The sequence below is a fragment of the Rattus norvegicus genome, chromosome 1, assembly GCF_021556685.1.
Source record: "Rattus norvegicus strain SHRSP/BbbUtx chromosome 1, alternate assembly SHRSP_T2T, whole genome shotgun sequence".
Taxonomy (NCBI): Eukaryota; Metazoa; Chordata; class Mammalia; order Rodentia; family Muridae; genus Rattus; species Rattus norvegicus.
The window spans coordinates 152,208,864-152,227,033 of record NC_141534.1 but is presented as its reverse complement, the minus strand read 5'-3'; the positions used below and the strand labels follow the sequence as shown (position 1 = coordinate 152,227,033).

Sequence of the window (18,170 nt, the reverse complement as noted above, 5' to 3'; positions counted from 1 at the left end):
GATCTATATCTAGTTCCTGTCAGAATGCACTTCCTAGCTTCATCAATCTTATCTAATTTGGTGGCTGTGTATGTATGGCCACATGTGGGGCTGTCACTGAATGGCCATTTCTTCAGTGTCTGCTCTAAACTTTGCCTCTATATCCCCTCCTATGTATATATTTATTTCCCATTTTAAGAAGGATTGAAGCATCCGCATTTTGGTCATCCTTTTTGAGCTTCCTGTGGTAGGTGGATTGAATCTTGTGTAATTCGAACTTTTGGGCTAATATCCACTTATCAGTGAGTGCATACCCTGTGTGTTTTCCTGTGATTGGGTTACCTCACTCAGGATGATATTTTCTATTTTGATCCATTTGCCTATGAATTTCATGAAGTCATTGTTTTTGAAGGCTGAGTAGTTCTCCATTGAGTAGATGTACCATATTTTCTGTATCCATTCCTATGTTGAAGGGCATCTGACTTCTTTCCAGCTTCTGGCTATTATAAATAAGGCTGCTATGAACATAGTGGACCATGTGTCTTTGTTGCATGTTGGAGCATCTTTTAGGTATATGCCCTGGAGAGGTATAACTGGGTCCTCAGATAGTGCAATGTCCAATTTTCTGAGGAACCTTCAGACTGATTTCCAGAGAGATTGTACCAGTTTGCAAATCCACAAATAATGGAGCAATGTTCCTCTCTATAAATAGCCTCACCAGCATCTGCTGTCAGCTGAGCTTTGATCTTAGCCATTCTGACTGGTATAGGTGGAATCTCAAGGTTGTTTTGATTTTCATTTGTCTGATGACTAAGGATGTTGAACATTTCTTTAGGTACTTTTCAGCCATTTGATATTCCTAGGCTATGAATTCTTTGTTTAGCTCTGTACCCCATTTTTAATAGGATTATTTGTCTCTCTGGAGTCTAACTTCTTGAGTTCCTTTTTTATTTTGGATATTAGTCCTCTATTGGATGTAGGATTGGTAAAAATCATTTCCCAATGTGTCCATTCGCATTTGGTCCTAATCATAGTGTCCTTTTCCTTACAGAAGCTTTGCAATTATATGATGTCCCATTTTGTCGATTATTTATTTTAGAGCATAAGCCATTGATTTTCTTTTGAGGAAATTTACACCAGTGCCCATGTGTGTGAGATTCTTCCCCACATTTCGTCTATTAGTTTGAGTGTATCTGGTTTGATGTTGAGGTTCTTTATCCACTTGGACCTAAGCTTTGTACTGGGTAATGAGAATAGATCAATTTGCATTCTTCTACATGCTGACTTCCAGTTGTACCAGCACCATTTGCTGAAAATGCTGTTTTTTTCCATTGAATGGTTTTAGAACCTTTGTCAAAAATCAAGTGACCAAAGATGTGTAGGTTCATTTCTAGGTCTTCAATTCTATTCCACTGATCTATATGCCTGCCACTGTAACAATACCATATAATTTCTATCACTATTTTTCTGTAATACTGCTTGAGGTCAGGGATGGTGATTACTCCAGAAGTTCTTTTATTGTTGAAAGTAGTTTTAGCCATTCTGCGTTTTTTGTGATTCCAAATGAATTTGCAAATTTTTCTTTCTAAATGTATGAAGAATTGAATTGGAATTTTGATAGGGATTGCATTGAATCTGTAGATTGTTTTTGGCAAAATGGCTGTTTTTACTTTATTAGTCCTCCCAATCCATGAGCATGTGAAGTATTTCCATCTTCTGAGGTCTTCTTCAATTTCTTTCTTCAGAGACTTATAGTTCTTATACAGATCTTTCATTTGCTTGGTTCACATAACAACAAATTATTTTATATTATTTGTGATTATTATGAAGTGTGTAGTTTCCCTAATTTCTTTCTCAGCCTGTTTATCCTGTGAGTAGAGGAATGCTACTGATTTGTTTGAGTTAATGTTATACCCTGCCACTTTGTTGAAGTTGTTTATCAGGCTAGTAGTTCTCTAGTGGAACTGTTGTGGTCACTTAAGTATATTATCATTTCATCTGCAAATAATGATATTTTGATTTCTTCCTTTCCAAATTGTATCCCTTTGACCTCTTTTTGATGTCTATTGCTCTGGCTAGGATGTAGAGAACTATACTGAATAAGTGGGGGGAGAGTGGTCAGTCTTGTCTAGTCACTGATTTCAGTGAGATTACTTCAAATTTCCCTCCATTTAGTTTAATGTTAGTTACTGTATTTCTGTACATGTCTTATGCTATGTTTAGGTATGGACCTTGAGGGGTTGGGGATTTAGCTCAGTGGTAGAGTGCTTGCCTAGGAAGCACAAGGCCCTGGGTTTGGTCCCCAGCTCCGAAAAAAAAAAAAAAGAACCAAAAAAAAAAAAAAAAGGATAAGGTATGGACCTTGACTTCCTGATCTTTCCAGGGCTTTTATCATGAAGGGGTGTTGAATTTTGTCAAATGCTTTCTCAGTATCTAATGAAATGATCACGTGGTTTTTATCTTTGAGTTTGTTTATATGCTGGAGTTCATTGATGAATTTCTGTATACTGGACAATCCTTGCATACCTGGGATGAAGGCTACTTGATCATGATGGATGATCGTTTTGATATGTTCTTGGTTTTGGTTTGTAAGAATTTTATTGACTATTTTTGTGTCAATATTCATAAGGGAAATTGGTCTAAAGTTCTGTTTCTTTGTTGGGTCTTTCTGTGGTTTAGGTAGAAGAGTAATTCTGGCTTCATAGAAGCAATTTGGTAGTTCTCCACCTGTTTCTATTCTTTGGAACAGTTAGGAAAATATTGGTATTAGATCTTCTTTGAAGGTCTGGTAGAACTCTGCACTGAACCCATCTGGTCCTAGGCTCTTTTGGTTTGGGAGATTTTTAATGTCTACTTTTACTTTTTTAGAAGTTATAAGGTTTAGATGGTTTATCTGTTCCTGACTTATCTTTGGTACCTGGTATTTGTGTAGAAAATTGTCCATTTCATCCAGCTATTCAAGGTTTGTTGGATACAGGCTTTTGTAGTAGGATCTGATGAATTTTTGAATTTCCTCAGATTCAATTTCATTGTCTCCCTTTTCATTTCTGGTTTAGTTAATTTGGACATGCTTGCTATGCCCTCTCATTAGTCTGGCTAAAGTTTATCTATCTTGTTGATTCTCTCAAACAATCAGCTCCTGCTTTCATTGATCCTTTGTATAGCCCTCTTCATTTCTACTTGGTTGATTTCAGCTCTGAGTTTGATTATTTCCTGCCTTCTACTCCTCCTGGGTGAATTTGCCTTTTTTTTTTGTTCTAGAGCTTTTAGGTGTGCTGTAAAGTTGCTGATATATGCTCTCTCCTGTTTCTTTCTGCAGGCACCCAGAGCTGTGAGTATTCCTCTTAGCACAGCTCTCATTGTTTCCCATAAGTTTGGGTATGTTGTACGTTCATTTTCATTAAATTCTAAGAAGTCTTTAATTTATTTATTTATTTATTCCTTGACTGAGTTATCATTGAGTAAAGCACTTTTCAACTTCTACGTATATGTGGGAGTTCATTCCTTATTGTTGTTATTGAAGGCCAGCCTTAGTCTATGGTGATCTGCTAGGATGCATGGGATTATTTCTATCTTCCTGTATCTGTTGATGCCTGTTTTGTGACCAATTATATTGCCAATTTTGGTGAATGTACAATGAGGTCCTGAGAAGATGGTGTATCCTTTTGTTTTAGGATGAAATCTTCTATAAATATCTGTTAAGTATATTCGGTTGGTAACTTCTCCTACTTTCTCCGTGACTCTGTTTAATTTCTGTTTCCATGATCTGTCCATTAATGAGATTGCAGTATTTAAATCTTCTACTATTATTGTGTGAAGTGAAATGTGTGCTTTGACCTCCAGTAACTTTTTTTTTTTGAATATAGGTGCCCTTGTAGTTGGAGCATAGGTATTTAGGATTGAGAGTTCATCTTGGTGGATTTTTCCTTTGAAGAATATAAAGTGTCCTTCCTTATTTTTTTTGATGACTTTTGGATGAAAACACATTTTTTAAAATATTAGATTGGCTGTTCCAGCTTGCTACTTTGGACCATTTTCCAGTCTTTTACTCTAAGGTAATATCTGTCTTTGTCTCTGAGGTGTTTTTTCCTGTATGTAGCATATTACTGGGTCCTCTTTACATGTTCAGACTGATAATCTATGTCTATTTCTTGGGGAAATGAGTTCATTGATGTTGAGAGATATTAAGGAATAGTGATTGTTGTCTCCTGTTATTTTCATATTTAGAGTGGTATTACGTTTGTGTGTTTCTCTTCTTTTGGTTTTGTTGCAATGAGTTTACTTTCTTCCTTTTTCTTTTTCTTCCCCCCCCCCTTCTTTTTATTAACTTGTGTATTTCTTATATACATTTCGAGTGTTATTGCCTTTCCCGGTTTCCAGGCAAACATCCCCTCCCACTCCCCTTCTTTATGGGTGTTCCCCACCCCATCCTCCCCCATAGCCGCCCTCCCCCCAACAATCTATTTCACTGGGGGTTCAATCTTAGCAGGACCCAGGGCTTCCCCTTCCACTGATGCTCGTACTAGGATATTCATTGCTACCTATGAGGTCAGAGTCCAGAGTTAGTCCATGTATAGTCTTTAGGTAGTGGCTTAGTCCCTGGAAGCTCTGGTTGCTTGGCATTGTTGTACATATGGGGTCTCGAGCCCCTTCAAGCTCTTCCAGTTCTTTCTCTGATTCCTTCAACGGGGCTCCTATTCTCAGTTCAGTGGTTTGCTGCTGGCATTCGCCTCTGTATTTGCTGTATTCTGGCTGTGTCTCTCAGGAGCGATCTACATCTGGCTCCTGTCGGTCTGCACTTCTTTGCTTCATCCATCTTGTCTAATTGGGTGGCTGTATATGTATGGGCCACATGTGGGGCAGGCTTTGAATGAGTGTTCCTTCAGTCTCTGTTTTAATCTTTGCCTCTCTCTTCCCTGCCAAGGGTATTCTTGTTCCCCTTTTAGAGAAGGAGTGAAGCATTCACATTTTGATCATCTGTCTTGAGTTTCATTTGTTCTAGGCATCTAGGGTAATTCAAGAACTTGGGCTAATAGCCACTTATCAGTAAGTGCATACCATGTATGTCTTTCTGTGACTGGATTAGCTCACTCAGGATGATATTTTCCATTTCCAACCATTTGCCTACGAATTTCATAAAGCCGTTGTTTTTGATAGCTGAGTAATATTCCATTGTGTAGATGTACCACATTTTCTGTATCCATTCCTCTGTTGAAGGGCATCTGGGTTCTTTCCAGCTTCTGGCTATTATAAATAAGGCTGCGATGAACATAGTGGAGCACGTGTCTTTTTTATAGGTTGGGGATCTTTTGGGTATATGCCCAAGAGAGGTATAGCTGGATCCTCAGGCAGTTCAATGTCCAATTTTCTGAGGAACCTCCAGACTGATTTCCAGAATGGTTGTACCAGTCTGCAATCCCACCAACAATGGAGGAGTGTTCCTCTTTCTCCGCATCCTCGCGAGCATCTGCTGTCACCTGAGTTTTTGATCTTAGCCATTCTCACTGGTGTGAGGTGAAATCTCAGGGTTGTTTTGATTTGCATTTCCCTTATGACTAAAGATGTTGAACATTTCTTTAGGTATTTCTCAGCCATTCAGAATTCCTCAGCTGTGAATTCTTTGTTTAGCTCTGAACCCCATTTTTTAATACGGTTATTTGTATCCCTGCGGTCTAACTTCTTGAGTTCTTTGTATATTTTGATTATAAGGCCTCTATCTGTTGTAGGATTGGTAAAGATCTTTTCCCAATCTGTTGGTTGCCGTTTTGTCCTAGCCACAGTGTCCTTTGCCTTACAGAAGCTTTGCAGTTTTATGAGATCCCATTTGTCGATTCTTCATCTTAGAGCATAAGCCATTGGTGTTTTGTTCAGGAAATTTTTTCCAGTGCCCATGTGTTCCAGATGCTTCCCTAGTTTTTCTTCTATTAGTTTGAGTGTGTCTGGTTTGATGTGGAGGTCCTTGATCCACTTGGACTTAAGCTTTGTACAGGGTGATAAGCATGGATCAATCTGCATTCTTCAACATGTTGACCTCCAGTTAAACCAGCACCATTTGCTGAAAATGCTATCTTTTTTCCATTGGATGGTTTTGGCTCCTTTGTCAAAAATCAAGTGACCATAGGTGTGTGGGTTCATTTCTGGGTCTTCAATTCTATTCCATTGGTCTACCTGTCTGTGTCTGTACCAATACCATGCAGTTTTTATCACTATTGCTCTGTAATACTGCTTGAGCTCAGGGATAGTGATTCCCCCTTAAGTCCTTTTATTGTTGAGGATAGTTTTAGCTATCCTGGGTTTTTGCGTTGAATCTGTAGATCTCTTTTGGTCAAATGGCCATTTTTACTATATTAATCCTGCCAATTCATGAGCACGGGAGATCTTTCCATCTTCTGAGGTCTTCTTCAATTTCTTTCTTCACTGTCTTGAAGTTCTTATTGTACAAATCTTTTACTTGCTTGGTTAAAGTCACACCGAGGTACTTTATATTATTTGGGTCTATTATGAAGGGTGTCATTTCCCTAATTTCTTTCTCGGCTTGTTTCTCTTTTGTGTAGAGGAACGCTACTGATTTATTTGAGTTAATTTTATACCCAGCCACTTTGCTGAAGTTGTTTATCAGCTTTAGTAGTTCTCTAGTGGAACTCTTGGGATCACTTAAATATACTATCATATCATCTGCAAATAGTGATATTTTGACTTCTTCTTTTCCGATCTATATCCCCTTGACCTCCTTTTGTTGTCTGATTTGTCTGGCTAGAACTTCAAGAACTATATTGAATAAGTAGGGTGAGAGTGGGCAGCCTTGTCTAGTCCCTGATTTCAGTGGGATTGCTTCAAGTTTCTCTCCATTTAGTTTAATGTTAGCAACTGGTTTGCTGTATATGGCTTTTACTATGTTTAGGTATGGGTCTTGAATTCCTATTCTTACCAGGACTTTTATCCTGAAGGGGTGTTGAATTTTGTCAAATGCTTTCTCATCATCTAATGAAATGATCATGTGGTTTTGTTCTTTCAGTTTGTTTATATAATGGATCACGTTGATGGTTTTCCATATATTAAACCATCCCTGCATGCTTGGGATGAAGCCTACTTGATCATGGTGGATGATTGTTTTGATGTGCTCTTGGATTCTGTTTGCCAGAAGTTTATTGAGTATTTTTGCGTCGATTTTCATAAGGGAAATTGGTCTGAAGTTCTCTTTCTTTGTTGGGTCTTTGTGTGGTTTAGGTATAAGAGTAATTGTGGCTTCATAGAAGGAATTCGGTAGTCATCCATCTGTTTCAATTTTGTGGAATAGTTTGGATAATATTGGTATGAGATCTTCTATGAAGGTTTGATAGAATTCTGCACTAAACCCGTCTGGACCTGGGCTCTTTTTGGTTGGGAGACCTTTAATGAGTGCTTCTATTTCCTTAGGAGTTATGGGGTTGTTTAACTTGTTTATCTGTTGCTGATTTTACTTTGGTACCTGGTATCTGTCTAGGAAATTGTCCATTTCCTGTAGAAATTCAAGCTTTGTTGAATATAGGCTTTTATAGTAAGATCTGATGATTTTTTGAATTTCCTCTGAATTTGTAGTTATGTCTCCCTTTTCATTTCTGATTTTGTTAAATTGGACACACTCTCTGTGTCCTCTCATTAGTCTGGCTAAGGGTTTATCTATCTTGTTGATTTTCTCAAAGAACCAACTTTTGGTTCTGTTGATTCTTTCTATGGTCCTTTTTGTTTCTACTTGCTTGATTTCAGCTCTGAGTTTGATTATTTCCTGCCTTCTACTCCTCCTGGGTGTATTTGCTTCTTTTTGTTCTAGAGCTGTTAGGTGTGCTGTCAAGCTGCTGACATATCCTCTTTCCTGTTTCTTTCTTCAGGCACTCAGCGCTATGAGTTTTCCTCTTAGCACAGCTTTCATTGTGTCCCATACATTTTGGGTATCTTGTACCTTCATTTTCATTAAATTCTAAAAACTTTTTAATTTCTTTCTTTATTTCTTCCTTGACCAGGTTATCATTGAGTAGAGCACTGTTCAATTTCCACGTGTATGTGGGCATTCTTCCCTTATTGTTATTGAAGACCAGTTTTAGGCTGTGGTGGTCTGATAGCACGCATGGGATTATTTCTATCTTTTTGTACCTGCTGAGGCCCGTTTTTTGACCAATTATATGGTAAATTTTGGGGAAAGTACCATGAGGAGCTGAGAAGAAGGTATATCCTTTTGCTATAGGATAGAATGTTCTATAAATATCCGTTAAGTCCACTTGGCTCATGACTTCTCTTAGTCTGTCTACGTCTCTGTTTAATTTCTGTTTCCATGATCTGTACATTGATGAGAGTGGGGTGTTGAAATCTCCTACTATTATTGTGTGAGGTGCAATATGTGTTTTGAGCTTTAGTAAGGTTTCTTTTATGTATGTAGGTGCCCTTGTATTTGGGGCATAGATATTTAGGATTGAGAGTTCATCTTGGTGGATTTTTCCTTTGATGAATATGAAGTGTCCTTCCTTATCATTTTTGATGACTTTTAATTGAAAATTGATTTTATTTGGTATTAGAATGGCTACTCCAGCTTGCTTCTTCCGACCATTTTCTTGGAAAGTTGTTTTCCAGGCTTTCACTCTGAGGTAGTGTCTGTCTTTGTCTCTGAGGTGTGTTTCCTGTAGGCAGCAGAGTGCAGGGTCCTCGTTGCGTATCCAGTTTGTTAATCTATGTCTTTTTATTGGGGAGTTGAGGTCATTGATGTTGAGAGATATTAAGGAATAGTGATTATTGCTTCCTCTATATTCATATTTGGATGTGAGGTTATGTTTGTGTGCTTTTCTTCTCCTTGTTTTGTTGCCAAGACGATTAGTTTCTTGCTTCTTCTAGGGTATAGCTTGCCTCCTTATGTTGGGCTTTACCATTTATTATCCTTTGCAGTGCTGGATTTGTAGAAAGATATTGTGTTAATTTGGTTTTGTCATGGAATATATTGATTTCTCCATCTATGTTAATTGAGAGTTTTGCAGGATAGAGTAACCTGGGCTGGCATTTGTGTTCTCTTAGGGTCTGTATGACATCTGTCCAGGATCTTCTGGCCTTCATAGTTTCTGGCGAAAAGTCTGGTTTGATTCTGTTAGGTCTGCCTTTATATGTTACTTGACCTTTTCCCCTTACTGCTTTTAATATTCTTTCTTTATTTTGTGCGTTTGGTGTTTTGACTATTATGTGACAGGAGGTGTTTCTTTTCTGGTCCAATCTATTTGGAGTTCTGTAGGCTTCTTGTATGCCTATGGGTATCTCTTTTTTTAGGTTAGGGAAGTTTTCTTCTATGATTTTGTTGAAGATATTTACTGGTCCTTTGAGCTGGGAGTCTTAACTCTCTTCTATACCTCTTATCCTTAGGTTTGATCTTCTCATTGAGTCCTGGATTTCCTGTATGTTTTGGACCAGTATTTTTTTCCGCTTTACCTTATCTTTGACAGTTGAGTTAATGATTTCTATGGAATCTTCTGCTCCTGATATTCTCTCTTCCATCTCTTGTATTCTGTTGGTGAAGCTTGTATCTACAGCTCCTTGTCTCTTCTTTTAGTTTTATATATCCAGGGTTGTTTCCATGTGTTCTTTCTTGATTGCTTCTATTTCCATTTTTAATTCCTTCAATTGTTTGATTGTGTTTTCCTGGAATTCTTTCAGGGATTTTTGCGATTCCTCTCTGTAGGCTTCTACTTGTTTATTAATGTTTTCCTGTGTTTCTCTAAGGGAGTTCTTCACGTCTTTCTTGAAGTCCTCCAGCATCATGATCCAATATGATTTTGAAAGTAGATCTTGCTTTTCTGGTGTGTTTGGATATTCCATGTTTATTTTGGTGGGAGAATTGGGCTCCGATGTTGCCATGTAGTCTTGGTTTCTGTTGCTTGGCTTCCTGCACTTGTCTCTCGCCATCAGATTATCTCTAGTGTTACTTTGTTCTGCTATTTCTGACAGTGGCTAGACTGTCCTATAAGCCTGTATGTCAGGAGTGCTGTAGACCTATTTTCCTGTTTTCTTTCAGCCAGTTATGGGGACAGAGTGTTCTGCTTTGGGGCGTGTAGTTTTTCCTCTCTACAGGTCTTCAGCTGTTCCTGTGGGCCTGTGTCTTGAGTTCACCAGGCAGGTCACTTGCAGCAGAAAAGTTGGTCTTACCTGTGGTCCCGTGGCTCAAGTTTGCTCGCGGGGTGCTGCCCACGAGCTCTCTGTGGAGGCAGCAACCAGGAAGATCTGCGCCACCCTTTCCGGGAGCTTCCGTGCACTAGGGTTCCAGATGGCGTTTGGTGTTTTCCTCTGGCGTCCGAGATGTGTGTGCAGAGTGCAGTCTCTTCTGGTTTCCCAGGCGTGTCTGCCTCTCTGAAGGTTTAGCTCTCCCTCCCACGAGATTTGGGTGCAGAGAACTGTTTATCCAGTCTGTTTCCTTCAGGTTCTGGCGGTGTCTCAGGCGCAGAGGTCCTTCTGCTCCTCGGCCCTCCCCCATAAGGAACCCAGAGGCCTTATACAGTTTCCTCTTGGTCCAGGGATGTGGGGAGGGGTGGGCAGTGTTGGTGGTCTCTTCCGCTCTGCAGCCTCAGGAGTGCCCACCTGACCAGGCGGTGGGGTCTCTCTCCCATGGTGTCTGGGAGCAGAGAGCTGCTGCGGGCCAGGATCCGCGGGTGTGGGACTCCAGATAAACACAGGAGGTGCCCGGTTCCAGAGGAATTCTGCCGCTGTGTGTCCTGAGTTCACCAGGCAGGTCTCTTGCAGCAGAAAAGTTGGTCTTACCTGTGGTCCTGAGGCTCAAGTTTGCTCACGGGGTGCTGCCCACGAGCTCTCTGCGGCGGCAGCAACCAGGAAGATCTGCGCCGCCGTTTCCGGGAACTTCAGTGCACCAGGGTTCCAGATGGTGTTTGGTGTTTTCCTCTGGCCTCCAAGATGTGTGTGCAGAGTGCAGTGTCTTCTGGTTTCCCAGGCGTGTCTGCCTCTCTGAAGGTTTAGCTCTCCCTCCCACGAGATTTGGGTGCAGAGAACTGTTTATCCGGTCTGTTTCCTTCAGGTTCCGGCGGTGCTTTTTCTATGGTATAGTTTCCCTCCTTGTGCTGGGATTTTCCATCTATTACCCTTCATAGGGCTGGATTTGTAGAATGATACTATGTAAATTTGGTTTTATCATGGAATATCTTGGTTTCTCCCTCAACGTTAATTGAGAGTTTTGCTGAATAAAAGTACCCTGGGTTGGCATTTGTGTTCTCTTAAGGTCTATATGACATCTCTCCAGGATCTTCTTGCTTTCATAGTGCCTAGTGTGAAGTCTGGTGTAATTCTTAAGGTCTGTCTTTATATGTCACTTGATCTGTTCCCTTACTGCTTTTAATATTCTTTGTTTTGTGCCTTTGTTGTTTTGACTAATATGTGACCCAAGGAATTTCTTTTCTTGTCCAATCTTTTTGAAGTTCTGTAGGCTTCTTCTAAGTTTATGGGCATCCCTTTCTTTAGATTAGGGATGTTTTCCTTTATAATTTGGTTGAAGATATTTACTGTCCTTTTAAGTTTCACCTATTTCTATACCTATTATCTTTAGGTTTGCTCTTTTCATTGTGTCCTGGATTTCCTGTATGTTTTGGGCTAGGAGCTTTTTCTGTTTTACATTATCTTTGAGGATTGTGTCAATATTTTATGTAGTATCTTTTGCTCCTGAGATTCTCTCTTGTATCTCTTGTATTCTTTTGGTCATGCTTGTGTTTATTTCTCCTGATGTTGTCCCTAGGTTTTCTATCTCTAGAGTTGTCTCCCTTTGTGCTTTCTTTTCCTTTTTTTTCCCATTTCCATTTTTGCTTCTGGATGATTTTGTTCAATTCATTCCGCGGTTTGATTGTGTTTTCCTGTTGTTCTTTAAAGGATTTTTGTGTTTCCTCATCAAGGGCTTCTACTTATTTACTGGTGTTGTCCTGTATTTCCTCAAGGAAGTTATTTATGACCTTCTGAAAGTCCTCCATCATCATGATACAATGTGGTTTTGAATCTAAATCTTGCTTTTCCGGTGTGTTTGGATAGCCAGTGTTTACCTTGGTGGGAGAACTGGCCTCTGATGATGTCAAGTAGTCTTGGTTTCTATTGCTTGGTTTCTTGTGCTTCCTTTTGCCATCAGGTTGTCTCTGGTGTTAACTTGTCTTGCTGTTTCTGACGGTGGCTTAACCCTCCTGTAGGACTGTATGCCAGCACTCTTGTAGAGCTGTTTTATTTCAGCCAGTTATGGCAACATATTGTTCCGCTCTCAGGCATGTAGTCGCTCCTGGTGACTGGCTTTCAACTCTCAGCAAGGGCAGCAACCGGAAGGGTCCTGACCCTATTGCTCCTAGGTCCCTGTGTGCAGGGGGTGGGTGGGCACAGATGGCACTAGGCGTTTTCCTCTTAGGTCGGGAATGTGGGCAGAGAGTAGTATCATTTGGTTTCTTAGGAGTGTCCTCACTTCTGAGGGTCTAGCACTCCACTCCGTACCCCATGGGAGCTGTCTGACCGGTTTGGTTCAGTTCAGTTCTAGGCACAGACCAGAACCAGAGGTGTGGACTGCTGACTGCTCCTATATTTCTGTGTCTAGAGGCAATATGCAGTTTCCTCTTCATCCACAGATGTGGGAAAAGGTGGGCAGAAGTGGATGTCTGTCCTGCAGTCTCAGGGTTGTTTGTACTTTTGGTGTTCAGCTCTCTCCCACAGGATTTTTAGCAGGGAGGTGTGTGATAGGAAGTGAAAAGTTCCACGCACAGCCAGAAACCAGAAATGCCCGGTCCCAGAGGACTTCTGCCTTTGTGTGTTCTGAATCCACCAGGTAGGTCACTTGGAGCAGAAAAGTTGTTCTTACCTCTGTTCTCATGTGTGTAGACACTCCTGGTAGGGCTAGCTTTCAACTCTGGGTGAGGGATGCAACCAGAAAGGTCCTGCCCCCCACTGCTCCTAGGTCCCTGTGGGCAGGGGGCACAGATGGCACTAGACATTTTCCTCTTGTGTCGACAATGTGGGAACAGAGTAGTCTCCTCTGGTTTCTCAGGAGTATCTGCACTTCAGAGTGTCTAGAGTTCCCCGATTCTCATTTTATACTTACTGCATTGTAGACTGGGCAAACAAGAAAGATTTTACACAATTTTACTCATAATCAACAGGATAATAGGGGCAAAGACTCACCGTTTCAGCTATTTCCCCACGTCATTTACTTCCAAGTATCTCATGAAGTCATGCTTGATTAACAAGACTACAAGCAGTACTTCAAATAAATCACTAATGAAGTCAGTAAGTCAATTTATAATAATTGGTCTTTTATTTCTTATTCTACTTTAATGTGAGAAAGTTTCCTTCCTTCAAAGAGTGAGTTAGAAGTACCTGGATATCTAATCCTTAGTGCTCAATGGATTCTTTGACATCATTTTTTAATTTGATTAAATAACTTAGACCTTTTATTTTGAGGAAAACTCTAATTTTGAATTTTAGTTGTCATATGTAAGGCTTATATAATAAAATATATTGTTTTTTCAAATTGAACAAATTTTTATGAACAGAATTAAATAATTTTGCATCAAAATGTTTGTAAATATTGTTGGAGAGCAAAAAAGACATAATTATAAATTGGTAAAACTGGTATGTACAATTTCTTACTAAAATTCATACATTGAATCCTAGTAGTGTTGTTTTAACATATAGGGATTTTAACTACAAAATGATTTAGGCACTTTTTGATTGGTTTTAATCCCTATTCATGAACTGTTTTCTGACATATGTGGTGTTTGCATACTCAATCGATTACAGAAAGATTTTACTATATGGTTTTAACCTTATGTCTAATAGATGTATCAAAATGTACAGGGAAAAAGCTGGTTTTCTATTTTTGTATTTCAGAGTTTACAGAAATGTTAAAAATAAATATGTGCCTCTGTGATTTTCAGTCAGAAATATATTTAGTTATAAAAATATCAATAGTCTATCTCATTCTATTATTTTACAACAAGCTGCTGAAATTTTCTTGAATATGCAAGATAAATACAGTCAAGAGGTTTGCATAATTGTACAATGAACATAGATTTTGAAAATGCTCCTAATTCTTTCTTCTTTGTTTTTTATCCTTCGGTTTTATTTTGTTTCTTTTAATCAATCATTGTATTACTTTACATTTAAAACGATACCCCTATGTCCAGTCTCCCTTCCACAACCCCCATCCCACAACCCCTCTCCCCGCCTCTCTTTTGCCTCTTTGAGGGTGCTCCTCCACCCCTTCAACAACTCTCACTTTACCCCTCTTGCATCCTGCTATGCTGGAGCATCAAGCCTCTCTCCTCACACATATATGTCCAGGTTGGAGTCCTTTGTCCCTCCATGAATACACTTTGGTTGGTGATTTAGTACCTTGGGGCTCTGGGTCATTCACTTAGAAGATATTATTCATCTTATGGAGTTGCAATCCCCTTCAGCAGGGGATGGGGAATTGCTAGTAACTACTAGAAAATCATAGACTCCAAGGATTGAAAGATTTCCAGGAGCCCATGTCAAATGCCTTTAGCCAAAATATACAACAAAGGGAAAATAAAACCTGTACAGATCACTTCCATTAGATAGGCATGGACCCAAGTTAAGGGATGGGGCCAGTCACGCTTCTCAAAAATTTTAATTCAGAAATATTTATGTCCTAAGGAAGTACAGGAACAAAATATGGAACAGAGACTAAAAGAAAGGGGTTGGGGATTTAGCTCATGGTTGAGCGCTTGCCTGGCAAGCACAATGCACTGGGTTCAGTCCTCAGCTCTGAGAAAAAAAAAAGAAAAGAAAAGAAAGGCCATCCAGATACCATGCCCCCACCTAAGGATCTACGCCATCTGAAGAAACCAAAACCCCATAATATTGCTGATGCTAAGAAATACTTGCTGATTAGAACTTAATATGGCTATGTCCTGAGATGTTCTACCAGTACTTGACCAATACAGATGCAGATACTCACAACCAACTATAGGACCGAGCCTAATTCAGTTTTTTTGTTTGTTTGGTTTGGTTTGGTTTCTTTTAATCAATCATTATATTAATTTACATTTAAAATGATACCCCCATGTCCATTCAACCCTCCACCACTTCCCATCCCACAATCCCTCTCCTTGCCTCTGCTTTGCCTCTTTGAGGGTGCTCCTCCACCCATTTAATCGCTCCCACCCCATCCCAATGGAAAAGCTAGGGAAAGGGCTGAAGAAGCTACTAATTCTTAAACAGCAACCAAATATAATGTTCTACTTATCACAATAGCTAAAGCCATCATGACCATAAAATTCTGATCCATTAATATGTCTTGGGAATAATTAAGAATTATTAAATCTGATGATATTTTTTCTGTCCCAGACATGAATCAATGTATCAAGTGTCTAAATGATCAGTATGCCAATCCTGGAGGAACTCACTGCTTCAAAAAAGTTATTGTATTCCTGGGTTATGAAGATCCATTGGGAATGTCTATGGCTATCTTGGCTCTGTGCTTCTCTGTTCTCACAGCTTTTGTACTTGGTATCTTTTTGAAACACCAAGGAACACCCATTGTCAAGGCCAATAACAGAACTCTCAGCTATGTTCTACTTACCTCCCTCATCTCTTGTTTTCTATGTCCCTTGCTCTTCATTGGTCATCCCAACTTTGTCACATGTATCATGCAGCAGGCCACATTTGCTGTTGTGTTCACTGTAGCTGCATCTACTGTCTTGGCAAAGACAATTATTGTAGTATTGGCCTTCAAGATTACTAATTCAAGTAGAAAAATGAGGTGGCTGCTGGTATCAGGGGCACCTAAATTCATCATTCCAATTTGCACAATGATTCAACTGATTCTCTGTGGAATTTGGCTGGGTACTTCTCCTCCATTTGTTGATACTGATGGATATGTTGAAAAAGGCCACATTTTGATTTTCTGTAACAAAGGTTCAATTCTTGCTTTCTATTGTGTCCTGGGATACTTAGGCTCCATTGCCATTGGAAGTTTCACCCTTGCATTCTTAGCCAGGAATCTGCCTGACACATTCAATGAAGCCAAGTTCCTGACATTCAGCATGCTAGTATTTTGCAGTGTCTGGATCACCTTTCTTCCTGTCTATCACAGCACCAAGGGCAAGTCTATGGTGGCTATGGAAGTTTTCTGTATATTGGCATCTAGTGCAGGGCTTCTTATTTGCATCTTTGCACCAAAGTGCTTCATTATTATGTTAAGGCCTGAGAAAAAATCTTTTCAGAAGTTTCAGAATATACATTCTAAAATTTAAAACATTCATTAAATTTTTCTGACACATTTGCTATACCAAACTTATTCACAAGACTCCACTGACACTCCTAGTTGTAATCAAATTTTAGATAAAAAAACATGTAATTTTTCCCAATAAAAAAAGAAAAGGAGCGCTATATATTAGAATTTAAAAACATGGCTTAAATCTCAGTTCTCATGAATCAAACTGTATGATCAGTCATTTCGAATACTGTAATGCTGTATTTCTTTATTTTATGCTTATAGTTGAAGAATGTAAATGCTGGAAATGGGTTCTGGGTTTATTAATTAATTTCTAATTTCACTTTTCTTGGGAAAAATGTCTATAGTGTGTTTTGTTGTGCTCCATAATAAAGAATGGTGAGATAAATGTTTACAGATATTTGATAAATGGAGGAATGCTTTATTTTGATATAAGAGACAGATATACTACAGAACTATGGATGATACAAAGAAATATGTTTTAAAATAAGAAATTCCATCCTCTTTCAGTTTAGATCCTGGCAGTATGACAATGCTCCACCAAATCATCCCCCATATGTTCAAATATTAGCAGCATTAAAAGGACATTGTGAATAATTAAAAAGCAACATTAAAAAGTTGAAAATATGGTGTTTGGGATTGATAAGAGTTAACTTGTATGGGTTAAGAAATAGTACATTTAATCATATACCATTTTCTAAAAGTCTCACCCAGAAATATAACTAGTAACATAGTAGAACAAGAAAGAAATAAGTAAAACAAAACATATATAGTACAAAGTTTAAAAAGGGAGTAAATTTGAAGTTGTTGGAGGACCACTACAAATATTAAGGAACACATTGCACACAATAACATAGAAACAGAGCAGGTAAGTTACAAAATGAAAATGATCTGATGTAGGTAATGAATGTAATTTTGATTACTTTCACACACTTTTTAGTTACTATAGTCTCAATAATAAAGATAAAGAATGTAGAATCATAAAACTTTAAAGTCTAATTAGCATTTATGAGAAGAACTTTGTTACTTCTTTGTCTTTCTATATTTTAGAAATATTGTCTTAATAATTCTTAATAGCTGAGTAGTATTGCATTGTGTAAATGAACATTTTCTGTATCCATTCTACACTCACGGGTGATCTGTTTTGGGGGACTCATATCACCTGATATACATTACCAGAAGTGATCCAGTGTCTGTGAGATCTCCAGAGTCCAGGTAAAATTGAGAATGCTGATCTTCCTACAAAACTGCTCTACTTCTCAGCATCTTCCAGCTTTTTCCTCATTCAACAACAGAGGTCAGCACCTTCTATTAATTGGTTAGGTGAAAATATCTGCATGTGACACTTTCAGCTGCTTGTTGTGTCTTTCTAAAGGCAGTCATGATAGTTCCCTTCTTGTGAGATCGTCATAGCCTCAGTAAGTGTCAGGCCTTGTGGTCTCCCCTTGATTTGGATCCCATTTTGGTCCTCTTGCTGGACCTTTTTTTCCTCAGGATCTTCACCATTTCCATCACTGCAATTCTTTCATACAGGAACAATTATGGTTCAGAGTTGTGACTGTGGGATAGAAACCTCATCCCATACTTAATATACTGTCTTTCTGCTGGAGATGGGCTCTACAAGTTCCCTCTCCCCACTGTAGGGCATTTCATCTAGGGTCTCTTCATTTGATATCTGAGAGTCTCTCACCTTCCAGGTCTCTGATACACTCTGGAGGGTCTTCAGAAAGCCCTACCTACTGAGGTTGCCTGTTTCTATTCTTAATGTGGTCCCTCGGGACTTTTGTCCTTTCCTCCACCCAATACCAGATCATATTCCCCTCTTTTCCCTGTACCTTTTCCCCCTTTCCCAACTGTGGTTTTTTTCTTCTCTCTCCCAAGTGGAACTGAGGTGTCCTCACATGGACCCTTGAGCTTGTTGAATTTTTGAGTACTGTGGACTGTATCTTGT

General features: G+C 39.1%; 1 protein-coding gene across 2 annotated transcripts in view; it reads left to right on the top strand.

The window, feature by feature from the left end:
• The window catches only part of Vom2r42l1 (vomeronasal 2 receptor, 42 like 1), a 48,885-nt gene extending 32,647 nt beyond the window's left edge, over positions 1–16,238 (top strand). For both annotated transcript variants that reach the window (XM_087610143.1, XM_087610142.1), the window contains exon 6: positions 15,331–16,238. In XM_087610143.1, the coding sequence (XP_087466269.1) occupies positions 15,331–16,238 (908 nt within the window). The remainder of the gene's footprint in view (positions 1–15,330) is intronic.
• The last annotated feature ends 1,932 nt before the right edge of the window (positions 16,239–18,170 follow it).